The sequence below is a fragment of the Suncus etruscus genome, chromosome 14 (genome assembly GCF_024139225.1).
Source record: "Suncus etruscus isolate mSunEtr1 chromosome 14, mSunEtr1.pri.cur, whole genome shotgun sequence".
NCBI lineage: Eukaryota > Metazoa > Chordata > Mammalia > Eulipotyphla > Soricidae > Suncus > Suncus etruscus.
Genome location: NC_064861.1, coordinates 51,557,463 through 51,582,641, shown reverse-complemented (window position 1 = coordinate 51,582,641; position 25,179 = coordinate 51,557,463). Strand labels below are relative to the sequence as shown.

The 25,179-nt window shown below is 50.8% G+C and overlaps 1 protein-coding gene across 1 annotated transcript; it reads left to right on the top strand.

Annotated features, from left to right (window-relative positions):
* The first annotated feature begins 745 nt into the window (after positions 1 to 745).
* On the top strand, positions 746 to 23,329 carry PLLP (plasmolipin). The gene is made up of 4 exons (XM_049786155.1): positions 746 to 1,073; positions 18,238 to 18,411; positions 20,939 to 21,061; positions 22,950 to 23,329. The coding sequence occupies exons 1-4, from the start codon at positions 939 to 941 to the stop codon at positions 23,064 to 23,066; spliced, it is 549 nt and encodes a 182-aa protein (XP_049642112.1). The 5' UTR covers positions 746 to 938; the 3' UTR covers positions 23,067 to 23,329.
* Positions 23,330 to 25,179: the final 1,850 nt, after the last annotated feature.

Here is a 25,179-nt window from a genome sequence, read left to right as displayed (position 1 = left end):
ATTCACGGTAGGCTGGCAGGCAAGGGGGGCAAGGATATAGGATGCTGGCGATTGAATCTAGAGTGTTGACTCCAAGTGCAAGGCAATTGCGCTGCAGGTTGTGCTTTCTCCCTGGTCATTGGATTCAAAGTCTTGTCGAACCTGTTCCTCCTACTTCCCCCCAGGCCCAGGATAGGACTTGACCTATAGTTAAGTAGTAGGTGCTCAACAAATCTTAATCGATACTAAATGAACCAACTATCTATAAGCCTGTGTGGTCTGAGGGGTGTGCAGGCAGGTATATATGTTTGTGTGTGTGTGTGTGTGTGTGTGTGTGTGTGTGTGTGTGTGTGTGTGTGTGTGTGTGCATTTTGCGAGAATTAGGTAGATCAGTTAAACCAAAGCAACGAAACCAAAGCTCCAACATCTCCAGGTTTAAGAGACACACCCACAGTAGCAAGCTCTTCTCTGGACCTGGCAGATAAAGAACCCTAAGCTGGAAGCTTCTAAATTACAAGCCCGTTAAGTTCAGAACGGGAAACCCTATGACTGGAGGCATAAAGGGTCGCCCCTCACCCCACCCTACTACTCTTATCTGGGTTCCAAGCTCAACCAATCTACCCAGACCCTGGTTTCTGGGATCTGTCCCCGGGGACCCAGGGGATCCCTAGGGCGAGTGGGACGGGCGCAGGGAGTGGCCCCGGGCGCACCAACCACCTGCTAGGAGCCGGGTCAGGGCCGGCAATCGCGCGCGAACCTTCCTCCCCGCTAGCTCTTGGGTCTCGGTCTCGGGGACCTGCTGCGGAGGGCGCAGGGTTAACGGGGCGGGGCGCAGGCGAGGGCGGGGTTGCGGCTGCACCTGTCGGCTCCCGCTTCGGTCCCGCAGCCGCGCGCCCCGGGAGCGGGAGGGACCCGCGGGGAGCAGCAGGGAGCGGCGCGGGGAGGCGAGCGGAGCCGTCATGGCCGAGTTCCCGTCCAAAGTGAGCACGCGAACCAGCAGCCCCGCGCAGGGCGTCGGCGCCTCGATGTCCGCGCTGCGCCCCGATCTGGACTTTCTGCGCTCCAACCTCGGGGTGCTCATGGTGCTGCAGCTGGTAAGCGAGCTCGTGCGGGGCCCCCACGGAGTGGGAGGCGGGCCTGGAGGGATCGGGCTGCACCCCCGCACCCCCCCCCAAATCCAGGCACACGCACCCTCTATGCAGAATGCACCCCATCACCCCATCACTCCGGATCCTAGGTCCCCTCGAGCGCGAGCACGATGCCCCGCATTCATGCTGGCCCAGGAGTCTATCTGTTCCCCATTAGGGGTCTTCGGAGACCACCCCAAGCCTGGCCACCGGGCACCCCTCTGTTGTTGCCCCATCTGTTTGCCAGGACTGTAATTCCAGCCTTTCAGGGACCCAGCCTGAACAGAAGTCCACATTGGTTCCCTGGCTAGGTTCCAGTCTTTTGGGCAGGACCTAGACCCTTCGAAGGCCCAGGTCAGGGGCCACAAAATCTGGGACGCCCCGGTCTATGGCGCAGCCCTCTTCCTACGCTCACAGTTTTCCCACCCGATCCGAGCTTTCTCAGTTCCCTCTAGAAGTGACAGGGAGCTCTTGGGAAGGTCTGGCCCGCTGAGGCTCCTCCGAGGATGGGAGCGGGTTTCCTGCAGGGCCGCCCGCTTCCTGAGAGTGGAAGGGGTGGTGGGTGGGTGGTGGGTGGTGGGGAGGGTGGTCGAGGGCAGACCTTGCAGCGTCCTTCCAGCCTGCCTCCTACCCGCGCTGGCTCAGGACTTTCCGAAACTCCCCCACCCACCCCAACGCTCCTCAAACTCCCCTGTTGGGAGTTGTTTATAATCATCTTCACTGTCCCCACCCCTGGAAGAAGAATGTGCAGAATCTCAGGAAGTGTCCCCTGCCCGGAGAGCCCTTTGGAAGCTGACAGCCCTCCTACAGTAGTTCTCTTAGGGACTGCGGAGGTAGGGGTCCTGTTGCCCCATCCCAATCCATATTTAAATTTGTAGGTAGGGGCCGAGAGAGGATTAAAAGGACTGGAACTTCGTTTGTTTGTTTGTGGGAGTTGGTAGTGCGCGCGCGCGCGCGCGCACACACACACACACACACACACACACACACACACACACACACACACACACACACCCTGGACTTCTGGGGTTGGGGGGTGAAAGGATCAGCAGTTCTGAGTCCCCAAGGCAAGCTCTGAGGAATGGTTCTGGACAGGATTGTTACTGAGATGAAACAGAGGTTGGACAGGGGCAGTGGAGGCTGTGTGGGTCCAGCCTTGGTGTGGGGGTGATGGAAGGACAGCTTCAAGTCGGGGAATGGACAAGTGGTTGATGAAACTCCTAATTATAATATAAATAATTTGATGAGTATCCGGGGGGGCCTTGGGGACCTTTGAGAAATAGTAACCCTGTTCTGGTGGCAGTCTTAGGAAGTGCTGGGACAGTGGAGGGTTGAGTGGAGGACTGGGGTGGCATTTGAGTAACAAGAATGGATATGAGTGGATAAGAATGTATTATGCCATAGCTTGCTCTGTGTTTCTGATTTGGGGGTCCTAGGGCTCGAGGCCTGGTCAGAGCACAGATGTGGACTCTGATCTAGGTTGGACCACATTGCAGGAATGTGGCATTTTGGGCTCTGGAACCCAGTACTGAGACTGAGTGGGGTGGCTTTTCTGGCTCCCCACTGTGCTCTGAGGACCCTGGAAGGTCCCAAGGCCCCCTGTCAGCTGGGCAGACCTCTGTGTCTTCTTGAGCTTGTTGGTGAATGTGGCAGTGGGCACCGTTCGGGGGGAGATGAGCCTCGCTTACAGTGCCCTCTTCTTCTGGGAGGCAGCTGCTGTGCTCTGGCCTTCAGACCCTCGCCTGGCACCCCTCCACAAGCAGCATCCCCTTTCACAGGAGAGCTTTAGAGGTCTGCTCTCTGGCTAAGCTCTATCACCAATCTCCTCTGCATTCTGACTTTTTTAATTCATGGTCTTTTTGTTGGGGGGCATTACCCCATGGCACTCAAGGCTTACTCCTGGCTCTGCACTCAATGATCACTCTAAGAGGGCTTTGGGACTCGAATTCCAGTCGGCCTCATGCAGGCCAAGCACCTGACCCTATGTGCTGTTCCTCTGCCCCGGCCATGATCTTTATTGTTACGCTCACTTGTGCTTCCAATGAGCAGAGTCTGGAGCTGCTGAGAACAAAATGGAGATCCTCAGCCCTAGGTAGTTTCTACAGGAGTCCTTGATGTGTAGGAGAGGGGCCAGAGATGAGCTTTTGGTGGGGATGGGAAGGTTGGGCTACACCCAGCAATGCTCAGGGTCTACTATTTGCTCTGTATTACAGGGTCACTCTCAGCAATAGTTGGGGGACCAAGTGACCACGTGATATGGGGGACAGGACTCAGTGTGGCTGCATGCAAGGCTGCATGTATGCCGGACCACTGTACTATCTTTCCAGCCCCCTAAAGCATGAGCTTTGAGTGGCGGCAATCAGTGAGGACTGCCTTGAGACAGCAAATTATTTCTCTCTAGCTCTTCTTTCCCAGGTTGGGGAAATTGTCCAGATGTTAGGGAGTGGGGGTGACACAGTGGGGGAGGAGGAGAAGCCCAGCTCCTTGAGAAGGGGGTGTCACTCATTTCCTGTGTCCTGATTCCTAAAGAGCTAGCCTCACCTCAGGATTCACAGATTCTTCACTCCCCTCTTTTTGTATCTTCCTGAAAAGGCTAAAATGAGGTGTCCATGAGACATTTTTCTAAAACTTTCCAAGATCATCAGAAATGCTAAACAAGACATCCTGACTGGAGTGGGGTAGGGAGGAGCACCCAGAAATGGGAATTGCTTAGTCAACCAAAATTTAGGGTTACCAGGCCCCAGTGCATGATGTTTGTAGTAGTTACCTCAACCACTTCCTGCTGCCACTCTGTGTGGACACCACCCCTACAGGCAGCAAAAGAATTTCAGATGAAATATGTAAAACTAGGCTGGAGAGATAGCATGGAGGTAAGGCCTTTGTCTGGCATGCACAAGGTCGGTGGTTCGAATCCCAGCATTCCATATGGTTCCCCGAGCCTGCCAGGAGCGATTTCTGAGCATAGAGCCAGGAGTAACCCCTGAGTAGTGCCGCGGGTGTGACCCAAAAACAAACAAACAAACAAAAAGAAATATGTAAAACTGCTTAAAGACCTTGTGCCTCTGTCTAGGTGTGTGTATAGCGAGAAGTGCTGGAGATCAAAGCCTGGGCCTCACACATTCAATAGAAAAGCCACGTGCTCTACACCTTAATGTTTTTATTTATTTTGTCTTATTAAAAATATTATTTCTTGGGGCCGGAGAGATAGCACAGTAGTAGGGCATTTGCCTTGCATCCCATATGGTCCCCCGAGCCTGCGGGGGTGATTTCTGAGTGTAGAGCCAGGAGTAGCCCCTGAGCATTGCCGGGTGTGATCCAAAAAAAACAAAACAAAAAAAAATTCTTTAATTTTTGAGCAACAACCTGCAGGGCTTACTCCTGGCTCTGTGCTCAGGAATCACTCGAGATAATATGGGGTGCTGAGGATCTAACTTGGGTTGGTGGTGTGTAAGGCAAGTTTCCTACTCTCTGGCTCCTTTAGTATATATTTAAAAATAAATGTATTTATTTACTTTTAGTTTGGGGAACACACCTTGCTCTGTGCTCAGGGATCACTGCTGGTAGGGCTCTGGGGACCATACAGGGATCAAACTGGGTGTTGGCTGCATTCAAGGCAAGCACCTTACCCACTGCATGCGCGCGGTCTCTCTCATTCTCTCTCTCCTGAAAGAAAGTTATTATTGAATTTTTGTTTGCTTGTTTTGGGGCCATACCCAGTGGTGCTCAGGGGTGGCCATACCCAGTGGCTCTGCGCTCAGAAATCACTCTTGGCAGGATCAGGGACCATATAAGAGGCTAGAGATCAAACCCTTGGAACCCTGGTCGGCCACATGCAAGGTAAATGCCTGACCCACAGTGCTATTGCTCTAGCCTCAAGTTGTCATTGTTGGTATTGGTGAAGATGGTGGTATGTAGTGGAATTGACTAAAAGAGATCCATAAAGGGGGCCAGAGAGTTAGCACAGCAGTAGGGCTTTTGCCTTGCATACGGCTGACCCAGGAGGAACCTGGTTCGATTCCCAGTATCCCATATAGTCCCCCTTTCAGGGGCGATTTCTGAGTGTGGAGCCAGGAGTAACCCCTGAGCACCACCAGTTGTGGCCCAAAAACCAACCAACCAACCAATCAAGTTTAAAATTAAAAAGAGAAAGATCCAAAAAGATATCACTGGATCTGGCATCTTTAGCAAGTTTGAGGTCTTATGGGGCTTGTTGCTGGGGAAACAGGCTCAGAGAGGGGGAGTCAGTTTCCCATGGTCCCATGAGTATTGCTTCCAGCTAGGATTTGTTTTCAGAGCCTGGAATCCAAGACCATTCTAGCAGTACTTCTGGATGGCTTTTGTTTGTCATCTGGTTGAGGGTGGATGTTCTAGGGTGCTTGGGAGGGGAAGAAGAGGGACCCCTAGAAGAAGACTTAGCAAGGACCAGGGCCATGAGGGAAGATGTCCTCACAGAAGTGGGTTCTGCAGGGCATGCTTGAATGAGAGGGTGCATAGGAGACTAGAAATAGACCCTCTCCCACTTTGAAGCCATCCTGAGTCTCCCTGGAGGCAGGGCTAGGTGTGTTTGACATCTGTGTTTCCTTCTTGCCCAGCTTCCTATTGGAGTAACCACACAATTCCCAGTGTGACTAAGTAAATCAAACTCCATCTGTCCCTTAGAGCACAATGATGCAAAGAGTGGTGCTGGGAGTCTGGAAAGAGGTCACAACTTCTGAAAGTGGACAGAGAGCTTGAGGTTTGAATTCCAGCTCTTCCCCTTCCTAACAGTATGATCCAAGGCATTTTCCTGTTATTTCCAAGTTTTAGTGTCTTAGCTGTAAAATGGGGTAGTGAGATTGTGAAGCAGATGGAAATAATCCCCATAGACTGGGATCAAGGGCAGTGAGGAGGGAGTCCCAGTGTCATAGACTCCCAGGGCTGTCAAGCTGACTCCTGGCCTGTGTGCTTCCTTGGATGGGGAACTCTGCGCTTCTGAAGGCTGCTTCTCTATCGGCATGCACTGGATGTTCCCAAGTTTCTTTTTTTTTTTTTTTTTTTTTTGTTTGTTTTTGGGCTACACCCAGTGACGCTCAGGGGTTACTCCTGGCTATGTGCTCAAAAGTTGCTCCTGGCTTGGGGGACCATATGGGACGCCAGGGGATCGAGCCGCAGTCCGTCCAAGGCTAGCGCAGGCAAGGCAGGCACCTTACCTCTAGCGCCACCGCCCTACCCGTTCCCAAGTTTCTTATCATGGAGATTTTGCTTCTTTCCAGCCCCAGTGGGTCCATCATCTCCTGACCACGTGGGGTCAGGGAAACAGGACCCAGAAATCTGCTTTTAAATGTAGGAATACAGACTTGATAAACCTCAATGTTAGGGTCTGAAACCTGTGAGCAGAGGCTGGGAATGGCAAGCCTGTTGCTTGTACTTAAACTCCAGGGGTCCAGCCTATCTGCTCCTGCCTTCTTGGCTCTGCCTGCCTATCTCATTCCCACTACCCCTCTGGGTGTGTTGCCATGGGACTGAGTGACTGGAGTTAAAGTGGTAATCCCAACACAGACAAGACTGTTGGACCACCTATTCCTCTCCCTGGGACCTCTCTTACACTGATTATTTTACCTTGTATTTGTTTGTTTTGGAGTTGAAGTGCTCAGGGGCTATTCATGGCTCTGCTGTGGGTCATGCAATGCCATGACATGTTTAAACACAGCCTCATGCATGTAAATCATGTGCACTAGCTCATTGAGCTCTCTCAGGCTTGAGTTTATTATTCTGCACCCCATGTTCATCAGGGAGCCTTTCTTATAGCCCATGTATCCCACATTTTTCTGCTCAACAAACCTGTGTCTTTTTTCTCTCTGGGACACATCCCAGAGTGCCTCTGAGCCCTGGCTCAGCCATTTTTGAGCATATTTTTTTGAGAGAGACATACCTGGCAATGCTCAGGGGAGCACACAAGGTGCCAGGGATCAAACCTGTATCAGTTGTATGCCAGGTAAAACCCTCACCTGCTGTGCGATCTCTCTGGGCTCTGATGAGCATACTTTAAAGACATAGTTTTAGGCTTTAAAAAAATGAGGCATACTCGGGGCCAGAGAGATAGCATGGAGGTAAGGCATTTGCCTTTCATGCAGGAGGTCATCAGTTCGAATCCTGGCACCCCATATGATCCCCCGTGCCTGCCAGGAGCAATTTCTGAGCCTGGAGCCAGGAATAACCCCTGAGCACTGCCGGGTGTGACTCAAAAACCACAAAAAAAAAAAAAATGAGGCATACTCACATGTCCAAACAGCAGCCCTGGGGCCAAAGTGATAGGACAGTAGTAGGCGTTTGCTTCACACGTGGCCAACCCAGGACGGACCCAGGTTTGATCCCCGGTATCCCATATCATCCCTTGAGCCTGCCAGGAGTGATTTCTGAGTGCAGAGCCAAGAGTCATGCGTGAGCACCATCGGGTGTGTCTCAAACACCCCCCCCCCCAAATACCCAAAAGGCAGCCCTGACTGTCTGCTGCCCTTGCCCCAGGCACCACCCTTAGGGGCTGGCATTCCAGAGGGACTAGGCATGCCTCTACGAATCTCCCCTCCTCACTGAGGCATGGAGAGAAGAGCTTTGTGCTGGTAGAGTGCCCTGGGATGTTCTGTGTCAACGCGTGTCACACTGTGTGCATTTTCTGTTCCAATTCTTTATCTACTTGACTTCTTTAATAGGTAATATATTACAACACTAGAGAATAGAGTAGGAACATAATAAAATATTTCACCTCTTTGGTTAGGTACACACACGCACACACGCACACACATACGCACGCATTTGTTCACTCATGCTATTTTTCTATGTACCATTTGACTTTATTATTTTTTTTTATTGTTCTTATCTGGCTGTGATCAGGGCTTACTCCTGGCTTTGTAGTCAGGGATCACTTCAGGTGAGCCTCAGAAGACCACCATATTGGGTGCTGGGGCTCAAACCCAGGTTGGCCAAATGAGAGGCAAACACCTTACTTGCTGTGCTATCTTCCCAGCCCCATTAAAAAAAATTATTTTAAAGTTACATGTGGTGGTGCTAGGGTGCAGCTCCTCCCTGCTCAATGCTAGGGGATTTTTACCCAGTAGTGCTCAGGAGTCTGTAGGATTCTAGGGATCAGACCCAACTCTTAAGCCATTTATTCTCAGTCCAATTCTGACTTTCTTTTAGATCAGCACAAAGGTTGCTAAGGATTCCTACTTCTCCCACTCAAAGTCTTACAAGACAGCTTAGCTCCTTCTGTCCCTGTTCACTCCTCCAGTGTGTCCTGATGGTATTTTTTCTTTGTCTGAGGAGCACCGTGACTTCCAAACATTCTTTTTTTTTTTGGTTTTTGGGCCACACCCGGTGATGCTCCTGGCTGTCTGCTCAGAAATAGCTCCTGGCAGGCACGGGGGACCATATGGGACACCGGGATTCGAACCAACCACCTTTGGTCCTGGATCGGCTGCTTGCAAGGCAAACGCCACTGTGCTATCTCTTCGGGCCCTCAACATTCTTGATGTGACCTGGGCAGAGACAGATAATTGGGGTGTCGACCCTTGGTGTGGGTGCACCCGTTACTAGGAATGCTTTTGTGCATTCCAAGTGCATCTGTAAGACACATCCTACAAGTTGGCTCGCAAGTATATACGTTCTGAGATTTGGGCAGAGATGGCCAGATGCAGTCTAGGGGCTCACAGCTGCCCCTATTTGGGAATGCCTATCACTGGGGTAGGCTAGGTTGCTCTGATGGGGAAATGGTGCATGCAGTAGAATGATTTGGATTTTCTCTTCTTAGTGAGGCTGACCTTTGAAACTGTGGTTTGAGCTCTGTGTACTTCCGTGTCAGTTGGGATCCTTCCCCCGTCATTGGGGGCGTTGGTCCAGGCCTATCTGTGTCTCTAATCTTTGCAAAGAAATTTTTCCTAGTTCTTTGTTTTGTTTTTGGCCACTCCCAGAGTTGCTCAGGGCTTACTGTTGGCTCTGCACTCAAAGAATTACTCCTGGCAGTGCTTGGGGTACTCTATGGGGTGCCAGGGATGAACATGGGTCCACAGCCATGTGCAATGCAATCATCCTACTCACTGTACTATCTCTCCCATTCCCTAGTTATTTTTAATGTTTTGTTTTTTACTTGACTCCTGGTATTTTTTTTCCTCTTCCTTTCATTTATTATTTTTGGGTGGGTAGGTAGACCAAACAATACTCACGGATCACTCCTAACAATGTCCAGGGATCTGTGCCAAGGATCAGATCAAACTGAGATTGGTCCCATGTAAGACAGGCAGGTGCCTTAGCCCCTAAACACTCTCTCAGGCCCATTTTTGTCTATTACCATAAGGACCAATGTGTTGCCGAATTCTTATTTCCTTTTATTATTTTTAATTTAAAATTTAAAAAATAAAAAAAGTGCTCAGAGGTTACTCCTGGCTGTCTGCTCAGAAATAGCTCCTGACAGGCACGGGGGACCATATGGGACACCAGGATTCAAACCAACCACCTTAGGTCCTGGGTCGGCTGCTTGCAAGGCAAACGCCGCTGTGCTATCTCTCCAGCTCCTATTTTTAATTTTTGAGTGCTTAGTGCTTACTCCTGGCTTTGCACTCAGAGACCATCCTGGCAGGCCCTCTTTTTTTTTTTTTTTTGCTTGGTTTTGTTTTGTTTTGGGGCTTCATTCAGTGATGCTCAGGACTTACTTCTGGTTCTATGCTCAAGAGTCACTCCTTGCAGGCTCAGGGGACCATTATAGGATGCTGGGTATCAAACTTGGTCATCTATGTGCAAGGGAAGCACTTCCTCGCTGTACTAATGCTGCGATCCCACCAGGCCTACTTATTTCCTTTCTTTTCTCTTTCATACTGGCATTCCTCACTATTTTATTGTTGTTTGTTTGTTTTTTTGTTTTGGGGTCACACCCAGTGGTGCTCAGGAATTATTCCTGGCTCTGCGCTCAGAAAATGTTCCTGGCAGGCTCGTGGGACCATATAGGATGCCAACCATATAGGTTGAACCTGGATCTGTCCCAGGTGGGCTTCATGCAAAGCAAATGCCCTATTGCTGTGCTGTTGCTTTAGCCCTGTTACTATTATTTTTTATAGAAACTTTGGGCCCTAAAACATGTCTGTCTGTCTAGGCTTCTGTATAAAATTGTTATATTTTTATTGTACTTAAATTTTCTTTGTGTGTGTGTGGAGAGGGCAGTGGGGGGGGCAGTAGAAATAGTGCTCAAAGGGTCCAGTGGAAACTCCTTAAGGTACTCAGTGCTCAGTGCTCACTCCTAGCTGTGCAGTATTGCCTAAGAGCTGCTGGGGGTGTTGAAGTTGCACGTGATTCTGGGGACAAAACTCAGGTCTTTGTACCCCTGAGCCTATGCTTCCCCCATATATTGAATTTTATTTATTTATTTATTTATTTTTGGTCTTTTGGTCACACCCAGCAATGTTCAGGGGTTACTCCCGGCTCTACGCTCAGAAAACGCTCCTGGCAGGCTCGGGGGACCATATGGAATGCCAGGATTCGAACTACTGTTCTTCTGCATGCAAAGCAAATGCCTGACCTCCATGCCATCTCTCAAGCCCCTTATTTTATTTATTATATTGAATTTTCTAGTTAGTGATTATTGGAGTTTGTAGGTAGAAACAGGTTTTCCAAGTTGGGGTAATTTTTAAATTTACCTGTAACATAGGGAGGGGATGGCACCAGGGGAGACATGTATACATTCCACTCAGCTATATATGTCTATATTTTTGTTTTGGGGACACATCTGGCTATGTTCTAGGCTTACTCCTGACTTTTTAGGGATCACTTCTGGTGGGGCTCAGGGGATTATATAAGGTACTGGGGATCAAAACCAGGTGTCCTTGTGCAAAGCAACATCTTATCCTCAGCTATATTTTTGATCATTAAAAAAGTTACCATTTAAGGGCTGGGGAGATGAGTCTAAAGGTCAGAGCTCTTGCTTTGCTTATGGGAGCCCCAGGGTCAATCTCTGCTTGCTAGGAGTAGCCTCAGAGGATTGTTAGAGCTTCCCCACCTCCCTTACCTCCCCTACCATACTTGACTGCCTCAGAGGAAAATACTGAGTAACAGGGGAGGAGTGAGACTTGCCGAAAACACCATTTTACTACTTCTTATGTCATCGTTATTACACATTTCAAAATTCAAGTAACTAAAAAAGTCAAATCTATTGAATCAGTGAAAACACTAAGTTGAACAACAGTCCAGGAGGTTCACTGCTAGTAGAGCCATGCAGGTGGCACCTGCGGACATATCTGGCCCAGAAAAGGCCCTTTGCCAGGCTCAGGTGGAAGCAAGGCAGGGCCAAGGATGTGAATCTGCAGCCAGGTACTTGTCTCCCATGTGTGGGACCTGGACTCCATCACTGGTCAGGCCCACACAAGGCCCACCTGAATAAAAGCCACGAAGCTGTTCACAGCAGACAGTTAATTTCCTGCTCGAGAGGGTCTGGGAACATCAGGGTTCTCTCCTGGTCCCCATGGGCACTGGAAACATGACTCTTTTTTTTTTTTTATTTTCGGTTTTTGGGTCACACCCAGCAGCGCTAATGGGTTACTCTCGGCTCTATGCTCAGAAATCACTCCTGGCAGGCTCAGGGGACCATATGGGATGCCAGAATTCGAACCACCGTCCTTCTGCATGTAAGGCAAATGCCCTACCTCCATCCTATCTCTCCGGCTCCATGACTCATTTTTCTTTGTCTTTATTGCTTTGGGGCCACATCTAGCAGTATTCAGGATTTACTTCGGACTTTACAGTACAGGACCACTTCTGGCAGTACTTGGGGAACCATATGGGGTGCCTGCTATTGAACCTTGGTTGATGATGTACAAGGCGAGCGCCCTTCCTGTTGTGCTGTATCTCTCTGGCAATGAGTGGGTTTTCAGGACAGCCCAGCATGCCCAGCTCTGGATCCTGACAGCCCTTTGCTGTCTGACTGGTACCTGGTGCCTCTCCTATTTGCTCCTGGGAGAAGCCTGGGGCGTACCTCAGGGTGTCACAGGTTGTGGAGGGCTGGAAGGTAAAGGCTAAAAGGCAGGCAGGCAGGGACCAGCATTTGAGCCACTGGCAAACAAACCTTTCTGGGACATTCCAGCTTCAGTGGGAGGGTGAGGGCTGATTAGGTGACCTGCCACCCTGTCTCAGGTTAGCTGGAAGGTCACCAGGCCCTCCTGGAAGAGAAATTGGGGCAGGGCTTGATCAAGGTCAAAGGAGTGGAAAGGTTGTCCAAGGGGTGGGATAGGACCCTCTCTGCCCTGCCCTGCCCAGTGGTAGAAACCAGGTTTCAGGGGGTTCCATGTGTTCCTTACTAGTTCCATTGGGGCTTTTCTGTGATTTTTCAGGGCAGATCTGCTTCCCACATTTTATTTTCCTCATCTGTGAAATGGGCAGAGTGCTTTTCTTGAGAGGCAGGAAGGGCCTAGGAGGGAAGCCTATTGTGGGGGACCTAGGATTGGGTATGGGGTGGCAAAATGCCAAACAGTCCTGAGACTTCCCAGGAAAGCTCAGTGCACTTGACAGGGCTTTAGCACAGAGAACATACAGGGTGGCCTCTGGGCTGGCTAGGAGCCCTCCAGAAGAATAGTGGGGACAGGCAGGCATGGTCTCAAGTTTTGGAACCTCACCAAGGTTCTAGAGAAACCTGGTATGTGTGTGCACATGTGATAGTATCAATGTATATGTCTTCATGTGTTGTGTTCGAGTACACATGTGTCTCTAATACATGTGTTGCCCCAGTGCAGTGTGAGGACAGGGAGCAGGTCAGAGAGATTGCTCTAACCCTGAGGGGGACCAAAAAGAATGCTGGTGAAGGACATCTTGTTGAGGTGCCAAGCCCCATTGTTTCAGGGCCACATTGGGCTCTGTGAGACTGGGCTTTCACCCAGGTCCCCACTGCACTCCCACGGTTTGGTCGGTACCTGGTACACGCAGCCCGGGAGTTTGTCCCTGAGCGAGTACAGGGGTTTGGTGATGCTATGTGGCCTCCAGAGAAAGATGGAAGGCAGGAGTCCCAGACCACCCCCCACCCTGTGTTTCCTCCTGAGGAGTTGGAGTGAGGGTGGCCGGCCCAGGACTGGTAGAAAGCGGGATTCCAAAGAGCCTCCCCACAAGCCAGGGAGGGGGTGGTGTGTGGCCTTGTTGTGACCAGCCCTCACACCCGGAGCCTCTGTCCCCTGCGCCTTTGTCTCCTGGGGCACAATGGGTGGCATTTTGTCCCCATAAAGTCCCTTTCACTGTGGGAAGAAGGGCCTGGAAGGTCTGGAGGCTGAGCCTGGCCAAGCCAAGTGCTGAGTGTCCTTAGTTGCCCAGATGTGGACGTATCCCTGGGGTGTGTGTGGGGAGAACCACATGGTTGCCCTAGGCTGGTTCCCTTCTCAGGACAGGGAAGGACATGCTGGAAGCTGTGGACAACTCCCACCCCCAATCCTCACCCTCAATTTCTGAAACAGTGGGTTTCCACATTAATATTTTTTATATAGACACAATGGTCACAAGGTTGTTCATACTATAGATTTTTTTCCACAGATAAAGTTGTTCATGATTGAGTTACAGTCATACAATGTATAACAATCTTCACCAGTGCACATTTCGCACCACTAATGTCAATAGTTTCCCTCTTATCCTCCCTGATGCCCCCTTTTCTCCAATCCACACACCCCCACCTGCCTCTGGGGCAAGCATTTTACTTCTTTCTCTCTCTCTCTCTCTTTCTCTCTCTCTCTCTGCCTCTGTCTCTCCTTTCTTCTTTTTGAAATTCTACACTAACTTTTATATTTTTGGTTTTGGTTTGGTTTTGAGGTCAAATCTGGCAGTGCTGAGGGCTTTCTCCTGGCTCTCAGCACTCAGGGATCATTCCTAGCAGTGATTGTGGGACCACATGAGGTGCTGGGGATTGAACCCAGGATGACCATGTAAAAGGCAAGTGCTTTGCCTACTCTACTCTTGCTTGGCCCCTAACACTCAGGATTCTTGTGTCTCTTAAAATATGTAGAAATGGGGGCACCCCCAGCCCTGCATTCCTGGCCCCCTCAAATACCAGTGGGCCACAGTTAGCCCTGCACACCCTCCAACCTCAGTTACTGCTGTGGCCTGCCTAAAGAAACAGACCAGCATTAGGTCATGTCCCAGGAACTAGGGAGGTTGAAAAGGATAATGGGGGTGACCCTCTGGTGTGGAGGAGTTACCCAAAAGCTTGTGGCTTCAAAGCAACACTTCCCACAACAGAAATATGTGTGGAGAAGTGTCAGGGAGACCTTGAGCATAGAACTGGACCTCCCTTCTCACAGAGTGAGAGAATGACATATTATGGAGCCAAGGGTCTTTTCAGAAACCCAGACTGGCAAGAGGGGAGATGTACCTCTGTGGGAATCTTTGGGCTTTGAAATTTGGGGGTTCTCATTTCAGATCTCCCAGCTGACTTCTCTGAAGAAGAGATGAACCCAGGAGCTCTTCTCTCTCAACTCCCAAACCAGTACTCAAATTCAGCTGCCCCTGCTATGCCCAGCCTGAGCGACAGAGCAGAGAAGGGAGTGCTCACACCCAGAAGCAGGCAGGACAGACATGCTGAGTGCAGATCTGTGGTGGACTCTTGTCTGAGCACCTGATGTTGAGTACCACTTTGTTTAGTTAGAGTGTTCCAAGAGCTGGGAATTTGCATGCAGGAAACCCAGGTTCAACCCCTGGCACTGCCTGGGCCCCAAATCACACTAATGTGGGCACATTTTGGAGGTGAGCCACTGGCACAGATAGGTTCAACTGGCTCAGGGCACACAGCTGGTGAGTGCAAAGTTGGAGCCAAGGAGGTTACAGGCCTCTCCTATCAGCACTGATCTGCCCCCATTTATCAGGTCAGATGGAGATCCCCCAAAATTTTAGAGCCTCCCTCTCAAACCAACACCACTAGCTGGGCAGCTTAGTCCTCCAATGCCTTGGCTCCACTTTCGAAAGATCCAAGCTGTGGCTCTTGGAGCAGGGGCTGCTCCAATTGGGAGGACAAGTTCTTTCTGGAAAGCAGGGCCATACCCAGTGGTGCTCAAGGCTTATCCCTGGTTCTGAACACAGAGGTCATTCCTGGTGGGTTCAGGTGAGGTTCCATGGATGCAACCTGGGTCAGCAATGTACAGGTGATACTGCTGTACTATAGCTCCAGCCCAAAGATCACTTTCTGCAGCTCCTTGCCTCCATCGGCTAGAGCTGGGCTTCTCCGAATGTCCTGCTTGAAACTCTGCTCAATGCCTGATAATCAGTACCCTTGTCCCTTGGTCACATTTTCCCTCTGAAGGGACCCCAGGCCCTGAGTAGGGCCTCCCAATCAAGAAATGCCTCTTGGTCTGGCACATGGCACCCATCTCTCCTCTCTAGTTCTGCCAGTGATTGTAATAAAAACATCTTGAGGAGCTGGAGCAATAGCACAGCGGTAGGGTATTTACCTTGCATACTGCTGACCCAGATGGACCTGGGTTTGGTTCCCTGCATCCCATATGGTCTCCTGAGCTCGCCAGGAGCAATATCTAAGCAGAGCCAGGAGTAAACTCTGAGCGCCGCTCGGTGTGGCCCCAAAATAAAAAAAATAAACAAAAACATTTTGAGACTCCGGAGAACAGGCAGAGATGCAGGAGAGGAGGGCATGGAAGTTAAAGCTCTTTCCGATGTCACACCCCCATGCCACTCCCCTGCCCATTTTGGTGGGGGAAGTGAGTGCATACCAGGCTATGCTCAGGACTTACTCCTAGCTCTGCTCTTAGGGATCACTCCTGGCAGAGCTTAGGAGACCATATGGGCTGCTGGGAATTGATTCCAGGTCTGCCACATTCAAGGCAAGTGCCCTACCCACTGTACATATGTACCCTACATATCTACCAGTGCTATTGCTCCAGCCACCCCCTACCCCGTTCTTGACCTCCTAAAACTGCAGGTGGTCCCTGCTCTCCCTCTTCCCCTTCCTGCTGGACCCTCCATGGCTCATGGCCTGTGAGCCACGTGCCTTACACCTCAGCGCCAGGATTGTCCCAGGAATGGGGCGTATCTACTCCAACTCAGTACGGGATACTCCAGGAAACTGTAAAGGGTCAGGGTTGTTCTGAGGAAGAGGGGGTTCTGTGACAGATCCTGGAGGCAGGCACTGAAGAGGAGGGCTATGCCCATCTCTTCCCCAGCCCCCTGAACAATGGGGCTGGCTGTCTGGCACTGGACCATGACAAAATCTGGCTTTCTGAATCCCAGATCCTGAGGCTGTGGGGAGGGGCGACTAGAGGGTGGGATGCAGCTGCTTCTGGAGATGAAACTTGGCTTTAGCCTTTCCCATAGGGATCAGAAGATTTTGGGGTTCTCTGTATCCCCAGGGCCAGGACTCTCCTTCCAGATTCTTCAGTCTTGGAGAGTGGCTGGGGGAGAACCAGTCCATCTGGTTCAGAGGGAGGAATGAACCTTCCTTGTTCTGGGGCAGAAACCAAGGCGGCTCCCTAGGCCCACGGCCAGGACCACAGAGCCAGAAGGAACCAGAGAAATTTCCTCTGCTTATCTGGGCCTTCATCTCAAAGGCTGCAGGTGCTACCTAAGCTGGAAACCAAGCTGGCCAGGGGAGGAGGGCTAGAGGGCTGGACCTAGAACCTGGAGCCTGGGTGACCCTTGGAGTGACCCCTGAAGTGGATGGGCTTCATGAGAAGGTTCCACCACACCTACCTGTCCTTTCCCATGGACACCTCTTGCTCTGCGCTTGAATTTGGAGTTGGGAATCCAGTTAGTGGCATAGCCAGGGGTACCAGCCTCTCTCCAATGTAGCCCTAATTAGCCTTTATTTGGGGGCCCTCAGGGCTTCTTTGGGCAGTGCTCAACTGGGCTGTGTCCCAGGGCTCAGACTAGTGACCCAGCACTGCCTAGCCCTGTGACGAATTTTGTACACAACATGCTCCCCCCACCTGGAGTGATCCCCAGCCCCCACAGTTGGTCTTTCCTTAACACTCAGCTTACACAAGGGGTCAAAGACCCCTTCAGGTAATGTCTGTTCTCTCTCCAGTTCTCAGTGGCCTCACTGCTATGACTTCTTGCCCCCAAACGCATGCTTTCAGGAAGGACAGTGATGAAAGGTGTGGGGTCCCCATCCCCCCAACTCCTGGTTCTCTGGTATGGCTGCTGACAAGGCCTTGTCTGTCCCACCTCATCACCGTGTCTGCACCCAGACCAGGTGGCTGAGGCTGTCAGGGTCTGTGGGGGCTCATCTTGTGTACTGGGGGCGCTGTGCAGTGCTGGAGAGGCCCCTCACATCCTGACCCCTCTCATCCAGGGCTGAGTCTGCCGACCATGGTGCCAGGTTGGGAGGAGACTGGCACCTGTGAGGGTGGATAGATCTGAAGCAATAATCTGCTAGGCCCAGACCCTGGGCTGTGTGCGAGAGAGGGTGGACAGATGTGGCCACAGTGGGAAGATCACTCCCTGGCTGTTCTATTTCTCATCCTGGGGACTCTTGGACTATGACTGTGTGTGTGTGTGTGTGTGTGTGTGTGTGTGTGTGTGCATTTGTGCACACGTGCATGGGGGGATTGACCCTCCAAATGGTGCTGGGGCTACTCCCGACAGTGCTGGGGATTGTGCAGTGTTGTGGAGTAATCTTGGAGCCATCTTCTGGTCTCACTTCATCTCTCAGAGGTCTTATAGGTTTGTGTTATTGGGCCATACCTGGCCAGTGCTCAGGGCTTACTACTGGTTCTATCTCAGGAATCATTCCTGGTGGTACTAAAGAATTTTACCATGGCTGACCACATTCAAGACAAATGCTTTCCCCTTTGTGCTATCACTCAGTTCCCATCTTTCAGAGGTTTTCACTAAGGCACTGGCAAGTCCTCACTCCTCACTCTCCATATTCGCACATAGTTGAGTGAGTCATTGATCTTCCATAGCGGGTGGCAGTGCATGGAGGGACTGTGGGGGCACAGAAGAAGGTTCTGGAGCTCAGACCGTGGGATAAAAAGGTTCCTGAGACCTGAAGAAGAGAATAAGCACATAAAGCTTTGGTCAACTGCTCCAAGACTTGGAGCAGTGACTATGTGTCTTCTGATCCCATGAGAATCACATCCTGCTGAGGGAGCCTATGACGAAGGCCTGGGACACTCTTCCTCTCTCCCTCCAGGTGCTGGGCTTGTTGGTCTGGGCCCTGATCGCTGACACTCCCTACCACCTGTACCCAGCCTATGGCTGGGTGATGTTCGTCGCTGTCTTCCTCTGGCTGGTGACAATCGTCGTCTTCATCCTCTACCTGTTCCAGCTGCACTTGAAATTGTACATGGTTCCCTGGCCACTGGTGGTGAGTAGGCAGGTCTCCCCATAGTGTCAGAGGAGACACAGGGCTGACTCTGTGTGGGGGATGTAAGGGGGCTGAGTGGAGACCTTTGTCTAAGCCCTGGTCACTCTTGTCTCTGGGTGGCTGAGGTCCAGGCCCACAGCTCTGCGTGTGGCAGCCTGGGAGTGGAGGCACCCCTGCCTCTCCGAGTTTGCATCTCTCCAGGCCTGGCCAGCTTTGGAAACTGCTCTGGGTGGATGCATGGAGCTCTAGTCTTTTTCCTCTGACCCGGAAACTGCCGCAGCTGGGCCCGAGGCTTTCAGAGAGGCAGAGGCACATGACAGTCAGACAAGCGGGGCTGGACTAGGCTGCATTGTTTGGAATTCAATGACTTTTTAAGCTGAGGAAACGTGAGTCATCTCGGAGACAGACCCGGTCTGTTAGCGCTCGCTCCACATCACTGGCAGGAACCCGGTGCTGGCGGCAGCCTCTAGACTTAGAGGGAAGCTCAGGGGCAGGAGGGTGGCTTGGCTCTGTGGCTCAGGGTCTAGCCAGGCTCACTCACTGCGCTCTGGAGCTCTGAAGGACCATTGCTGGAAATGGGCTCCGTGTCTCTGGGGCTGGTACTGGAAAGGGCTCCCTGGCCTGCCCTGAGGTAGGGCAGTGTCTCTTATACTCCTGGAGTTTTTATTTTGGGGGGAGTGTATGCTTCTCAAGCAGTGTTCAGCGATCCTGGGGGTCACTCATGATAACACTTGGCCAGTGGGCTGGATGGTTCAAAGCTCTAACCCTGTGTCCCTTCAGGGGCCTCTAGGACTAAGCAGGGATTGCCTGGGGCCACATGGTGCCAAGGGTTGGATCCAGGACCTTGTGTGAACCAGGCATGCACTGTGATCCTTTAGCTACCTCCTCTGCCTTAGTACTTGGGGGCTTTGGTTTTATTTCTTTTATTTTTTTATTTTGGGGGGAGGGGTTTGGGCCACACCCGTTTGATGCTCAGGGGTTACTCCTGGCTAAGCGCTCAGAAATTGCCTCTGGCTTGGGAGGACCATATTCTTTCCTTGGCTAGCGCTTGCAAAACAGACACCATACCTCTAGCGCCACCTCGCCAGCCCCATCATTTTAATTAATTAATTTGTTTATTTGTGGACCCAGGGATGGAAGCCAGGGTTTCACACAGGCCATGTCCCTGGGATACTACTTTTATTTATTTAAATTTTTTTGGTTTTTGGGCCATACCCAATGGTTCTCAGCACTCCTGGATCTGCACTCAGGAATTACTCCTAGTGGGCTTGGGGGACCATATGAGATGCCAGGGGTTGAACTCAGGTGGGCCATGTACAGGAGAATCAATCACTCCACCCCTCCCCCCAATCCTTTTTACAGAGGGACAGGGACAAATGTATCAAGTGAAAGCTGGATGCGGACGATCTGATTGGAATTGGGGGGTTGGGGTTCAGTTCCCTGGGAACACAGGCAAGGTATGGGTCAGGGATGGGGTTTTTGGGAACCCATCAATTGTTTTTCCTAGGAGTTGCCTCTACTCACTTCCAGCTATGGTAGTGCATATCTGGGTTCCTTGGTGCCAAATCTAGTCTCTCTATATATTTGGCTTTTTGGGCTACACCTGGAGGTGCTCAGTGCTTATTCCTGGCGGTGCTTGGAGAACCAGGGATCAAATCTGGGGTGACTTTGTACATAGTTAGTGCTTTACCTGGTCCCCTATCTCTCCACCCCCAAATCTGATTTTTTTTTTTTTTTTTGATTTTTGGGTCACACCCAGCAGTGCTCAGGGATTACTCCTGGCTCTATGCTCAGAAATCACTCCTGGCAGGCTCAGGGGACCATATGGGATGCCATGATTAGAACCACCGACCTTTTGCATGAAAGGCAAATGCCTTACCTCCATGCTATCTCTCTGCCCCCCCAATCTGATTTTAAGATTAAAAAATTGACCATTTTTTTTTTGTACGTGAAATTGAACTTTAGGGTGTTGCTAATATAAGAGGACTTGATAGGACAAACTCAACATGCTTAAGGGCCCTAATGCTTAAGGGCCATCGTTTTGCAGTTTTTGCAGCTTTACTTTCTCCAGAGCCTCAGGCGGGATCAGATCTGAGCTATGACTTGAACTCAGCTCTGTGTGTGTGTGTGTGTGTGTGTGTGTGTGTGTGTGTGTGTTGGGGTAATAATTCTCACTGTGAGCACAGAGGGATGAAGCTCTGGGCTTCCTCTAAGGCCACCAGAGCCAAGTCTGTCCCTGCCAAGGGTTGTCTGGGTTGGGTCCTGTGCTGACCTGGGGAAAGGCCCTGCATACTTTAGCTGGTATCCTTTAGGTAGAACTTGTGCCTAGCAAGTGGGTTGGGCTTAGGATCCTGTGCTGCTGCCAAGGCTTGAGCCTCAGTCTCTGGTGCTCAGAGGTTCCTGGGCTGCTGCAGGACACAGCAGCCTTGTCTAGGCCCTTTTGATGGGGAGTCTTTTGTTCGTTCTGGCCAGCCCTGTAGGTCTCAAGTCTTTAACTTTTTCTCTCTCTGTCCCCCTAACCCCCCAGTTAATGGTATTTAATGTGGCTGCCACCATTCTCTACGTCACAGCCTTCATCGCCTGCTCTGCTGCTGTGGAGCTCACAGCCCTGAAAGGCTCCCGGCCCTACAATCAACGAGCGGCTGCTTCGGTAAGTACAGTTCCCCGGGGCATTACAGGGCAGATGGCCAAGCCTGGCCTGTGCCCCTGAGCTGCCGGCCTTCCCTTGATCTGAGACCAGCGTGTACCCCATTCTCAGTATATGCACTTAACTATGTCTCTGGGTCTGGAGGAGTTGACTCAGGCCTCCATAGGTCATAGCAGCACAGGAAGTGGGTGTTCTGGGCAAACCCTGAATTGTGTGCTCAGTGGGTTGTTCCAGGTTGATTGAGAGGTCCAGATCACCTTTGAGAATTTGTTCAAGGCTCTCAGCTGTCCCCCTTCAAAAGGGTATATGCCAGGCCCGGAGAGATAGCACAGCAGTGTTTGCCTTGCAAGCAGCCGATCCAGGACCAAAGGTGGTTGGTTCGAATCCCGGTGTCCCATGTGGTCCCCCGTGCCTGCCAGGAGCTATTTCTGAGCAGACAGCCAGGAGTAACCCCTGAGCACCGCCGGGTGTGGCCCAAAAAACAAAACAAAACAAAACAAAAAGGGTATGTGCCCAAACCTTTGGCTTTAAACTAACATCTGGTTGATTCCTCTCATGATGCCCAAAATTGGGCTGAGTCAGTGGCCAGTGAGGTGACAGCCATCCACTCTGCTCCTCACCCCTCCCTCACTTGAGACCCTGCACACTTCCTTCTAGGGTTTGGCTCTCCAAGACTTGTTTGGGTTATCCAATAATTGGCCCAAATATGTCTTTGGACAGACAGGGAAATTAAGGCTGAGGAGCTATATAACACCCTACAAGGTGGGTAGGACTAAAGGAAGATCTGGGTTTCTTCCTGGAGATTTGGGTTTGGAAATCAGTAATTCTGGATAGAGACAGAATTTTTTAAACTTTATTGATTGATTGGTTGGTTTCTGGGCCACTCCCAGCAGTGTTCAAGGGTTACTCTTGGCTCTGCACTCAGAAATCATACCTGGTAGGCTGGGGGCCCATATGGGATGCCAAGAATCTAACTGGGTCCCTCCCTGGTTGTCCGCATGCAAGGCAAACACCCTACCCCTGAGCTGTCTCTCTGGCCCCAAGACAGAATTTCTGTATTTGGACACAAGTGCTCATGTAGGGTTCAGCAAATTCCTAGAATGACTTTATAATGTTTTTGTGGTATTGGGGATTGAATCTGAGACCTTGTACATGCAAGGCAAGTGCTTTATCACTGAACTACATTCCTGTCCCTAGGGTGGCATTGGAATTTTTCTCATTTATTTAGGATGGATGGGGCCTGGGGGTTGGCCAAAGTGTTCTCAGGAAACTTAGGGGCCACTTGAGAGGATACTCAGCCAACAGGCCCCACAGTTTGATGTGAGGGCCCAAAAAGGCATGTGATAACTAAGTTCCAACTTGGGTCTGGTGTAGGTAAAACACCACTGTCTTCTCAGTGAATGATGGTTTTTTTTTTTTTTTTTTGGTTTTTGGGTCACACCCTGTGACGCTCAGGGGTTACTCCTGGCTATGCGCTCAGAAGTTGCTCCTGGCTTCTTGGGGGACCATATGGGATGCCGGGGGATGGAACCTCGGTCCGTCCTAGGCTAGCGCAGGCAAGGCAGGCACCTTACCTCCAGCGCCACCGCCTGGCCCTGAATGATGGTTTTCAAAAGTAAATTGTGGATATGCCAAGGACTGTTCAGGGATGGGCACTTATCCACCCCTCCAGATGGGTGTGGACACACCATGCCTCTGTGCAGTTATTTCCCCTTAGAGAATATCCTGTCCCTCCCAGATAACAGTGGGAAAGGAGTCTCTGCTGAAGGGTCCTGGCTGCTGGTCCTGGTTTGTGGAGGTGGGTTACACTAGTCAGCAGGTACCGGTCTTGCTGTCAACAGCTCTCCAGACCCCAATGATTCAATTCACTTTCTTCTTTTTTCTCTTTCAGTTCTTCTCCTGTTTAGTGATGATAGCTTATGGCGTGAGTGCTTTCTTCAGCTTCCAGGCCTGGCGGGGAGTTGGCAGCAATGCTGCCACCAGTCAGATGGCTGCGGGCTATGCCTGAACCGCAGTCCCCAGTCAATGGTGGGTAGAAGACTGCACGGTGACGCCTGTACAGGGTCAGCCTGGAAGGGACTGCCCTCGGTCTTCAGACTCGTTTACCCAACTCTGAGGAATCCTGATCCTGCCTCTGGGGTGGTCCATGACTGAGGGGCCAGAAGAGGCCAACAGCTGAGATCTCCTCCCCACCCCCCTTATTCAGCAGAAGGTGACGGGGGACAGGGGGATCTCACTGTCCTGCTTTGCCCTTAGAGGATATCCATGCCCCCAGCTGGTACCTTGTCCTTTCACCAGCACTAACACACTAACCGGGGACTCCCAGTGAAGCCTAACATGCAGCATGGATTGACCCTCTTCTGTTTTGGGTGGGAACTTTGAGCTAACTCCCTGAACCACAGATTCCTTCCAGCAGCAACATCTCCCTCTTGCCTGTTGCTGCCTCCTGCAGGGACCTGTGTAGAGAGGGGTTTTGGTTTCTGGCCCAGCTTTCCTTCCCACAGTCCAAACACACCAGTGATTATAGCCAGCAGGGGAGGACACCGCCCATTAGGGTTTCCCTTCTTCCCCAGCCCTGGCTGGGAGTGGGTCTCTGGGGAAGGGCAAACACCTACTCCGGATTGGGCACAAGGCGAGCGGGGGAGTGGGATAAATGAATGCCATGTTCTTGGTGGTGACTTTTTTAAAATAAAGATGGAAGAACCTATCTGAAAAAGATGTTGGAAAGTCATAATTATTGATGCTTCTAAGCTCCAGGAAACTCTGGGCTCAGGCAGCACAAGGGCACTGCAAGCACTTCGATTTTGGACTTGGCCACCAGTGTCTTCCTACACCCAAGGGGTGGCTGACTCCCTGCTGGCTTGTATAGAATATACCTAACTTTGCATTTGTCTTGGCATACAGTAGCACCCCCATCCCCTTTATTCTCAAGAGGGCCTCACTTATGATAGATTGTTTAGCAGTCTTAGAGTTAGGTAAGTGAGGTCATCTTGTGGAACTTATTAGCATAACCATCAAGTCACTACTGTTAAGAGTTGAAGTTCAGGGTCAGCTAACCGAAGCAGCCAAGTGTGCCTTGCTGTTTTCTCTACCATCACAGAACTCTGTGCTAGCATTAAGATGCTACAGGACTATCTAGGCATCTTATAGTTCTTTTCTTATTTGTTTGGTTTTGTTTTTGCCTCATACCTAGCAATGCTCAGGGGTTACTACTCCTGGCTCTACACTCAGGAATTGTGCCTGGCCGACTTGGGCAACAATATGGGATGCTGAGGACTGAATTTGGGCCGGCTGCATGCAAGGCAAGTGCCTTATCCACTGTATTTATCCCTCTGGCCCCTAGTACTTTCTTCAACAAAGCAGAAACTGGGTCCAGAGCAATAACACAGCGGGTAGAGAGTTTGCTTTGCATGCAGTGATCCAAGTTTGATCCCTGGCATCCCATATGGTCCCCCAAGCCAGCCAGGAGTAACTCCTGAGTGTAGAGCCAAGAGTAACCCTGGGTGTGGCCAAAAATCAAAACCAAACAAACAAAAACTAATTGAGCCAAGAATGAAGCTCAAAGGTACAAAAACAAAAACAACAACCCTATAAATTAAATGTGTAAACACATTCAGGAAGGGACCAGAGGTAGCAGAGTTAAAGTTAATATGTTTGCCTTAACCATGAATTTCCTATGAGTAAGAAGATTAAGTAGTGGGCGAATGCAACGTCTCCTGAGCTGGGTAGAGAATGTCAAGCTCCCCTTTCCATGCCAGACCTAATCACACTGAAGGGGTACCTAATAGCATAGCTCTTGTGTGGAAGAGATTTCTAGCTTGTTTAGAAAGAACCAGAAGGGGGTCCAGAGTGATAGTATATTGGGGAGGACACTTGCCATAACAAGTGACCAACACTTGCCGTGTAACACATGACCAACATGTGCCCAATTTCCAGCATGCTATATGGTTCCTTGAATATCACCACAGACCTAGGAGTAACTTCTGAGCACCACAGGACGTGGTGTCCATGATAAAAACCAAAAAGGATGCGGAAGGCCAATCTTCTGTTAAGGTTTACTTGCATTCTCTGAGTGGGAAAGGGTGAGAGGGAAATCCTTGCTTTCTTTTTGATTGATTCAT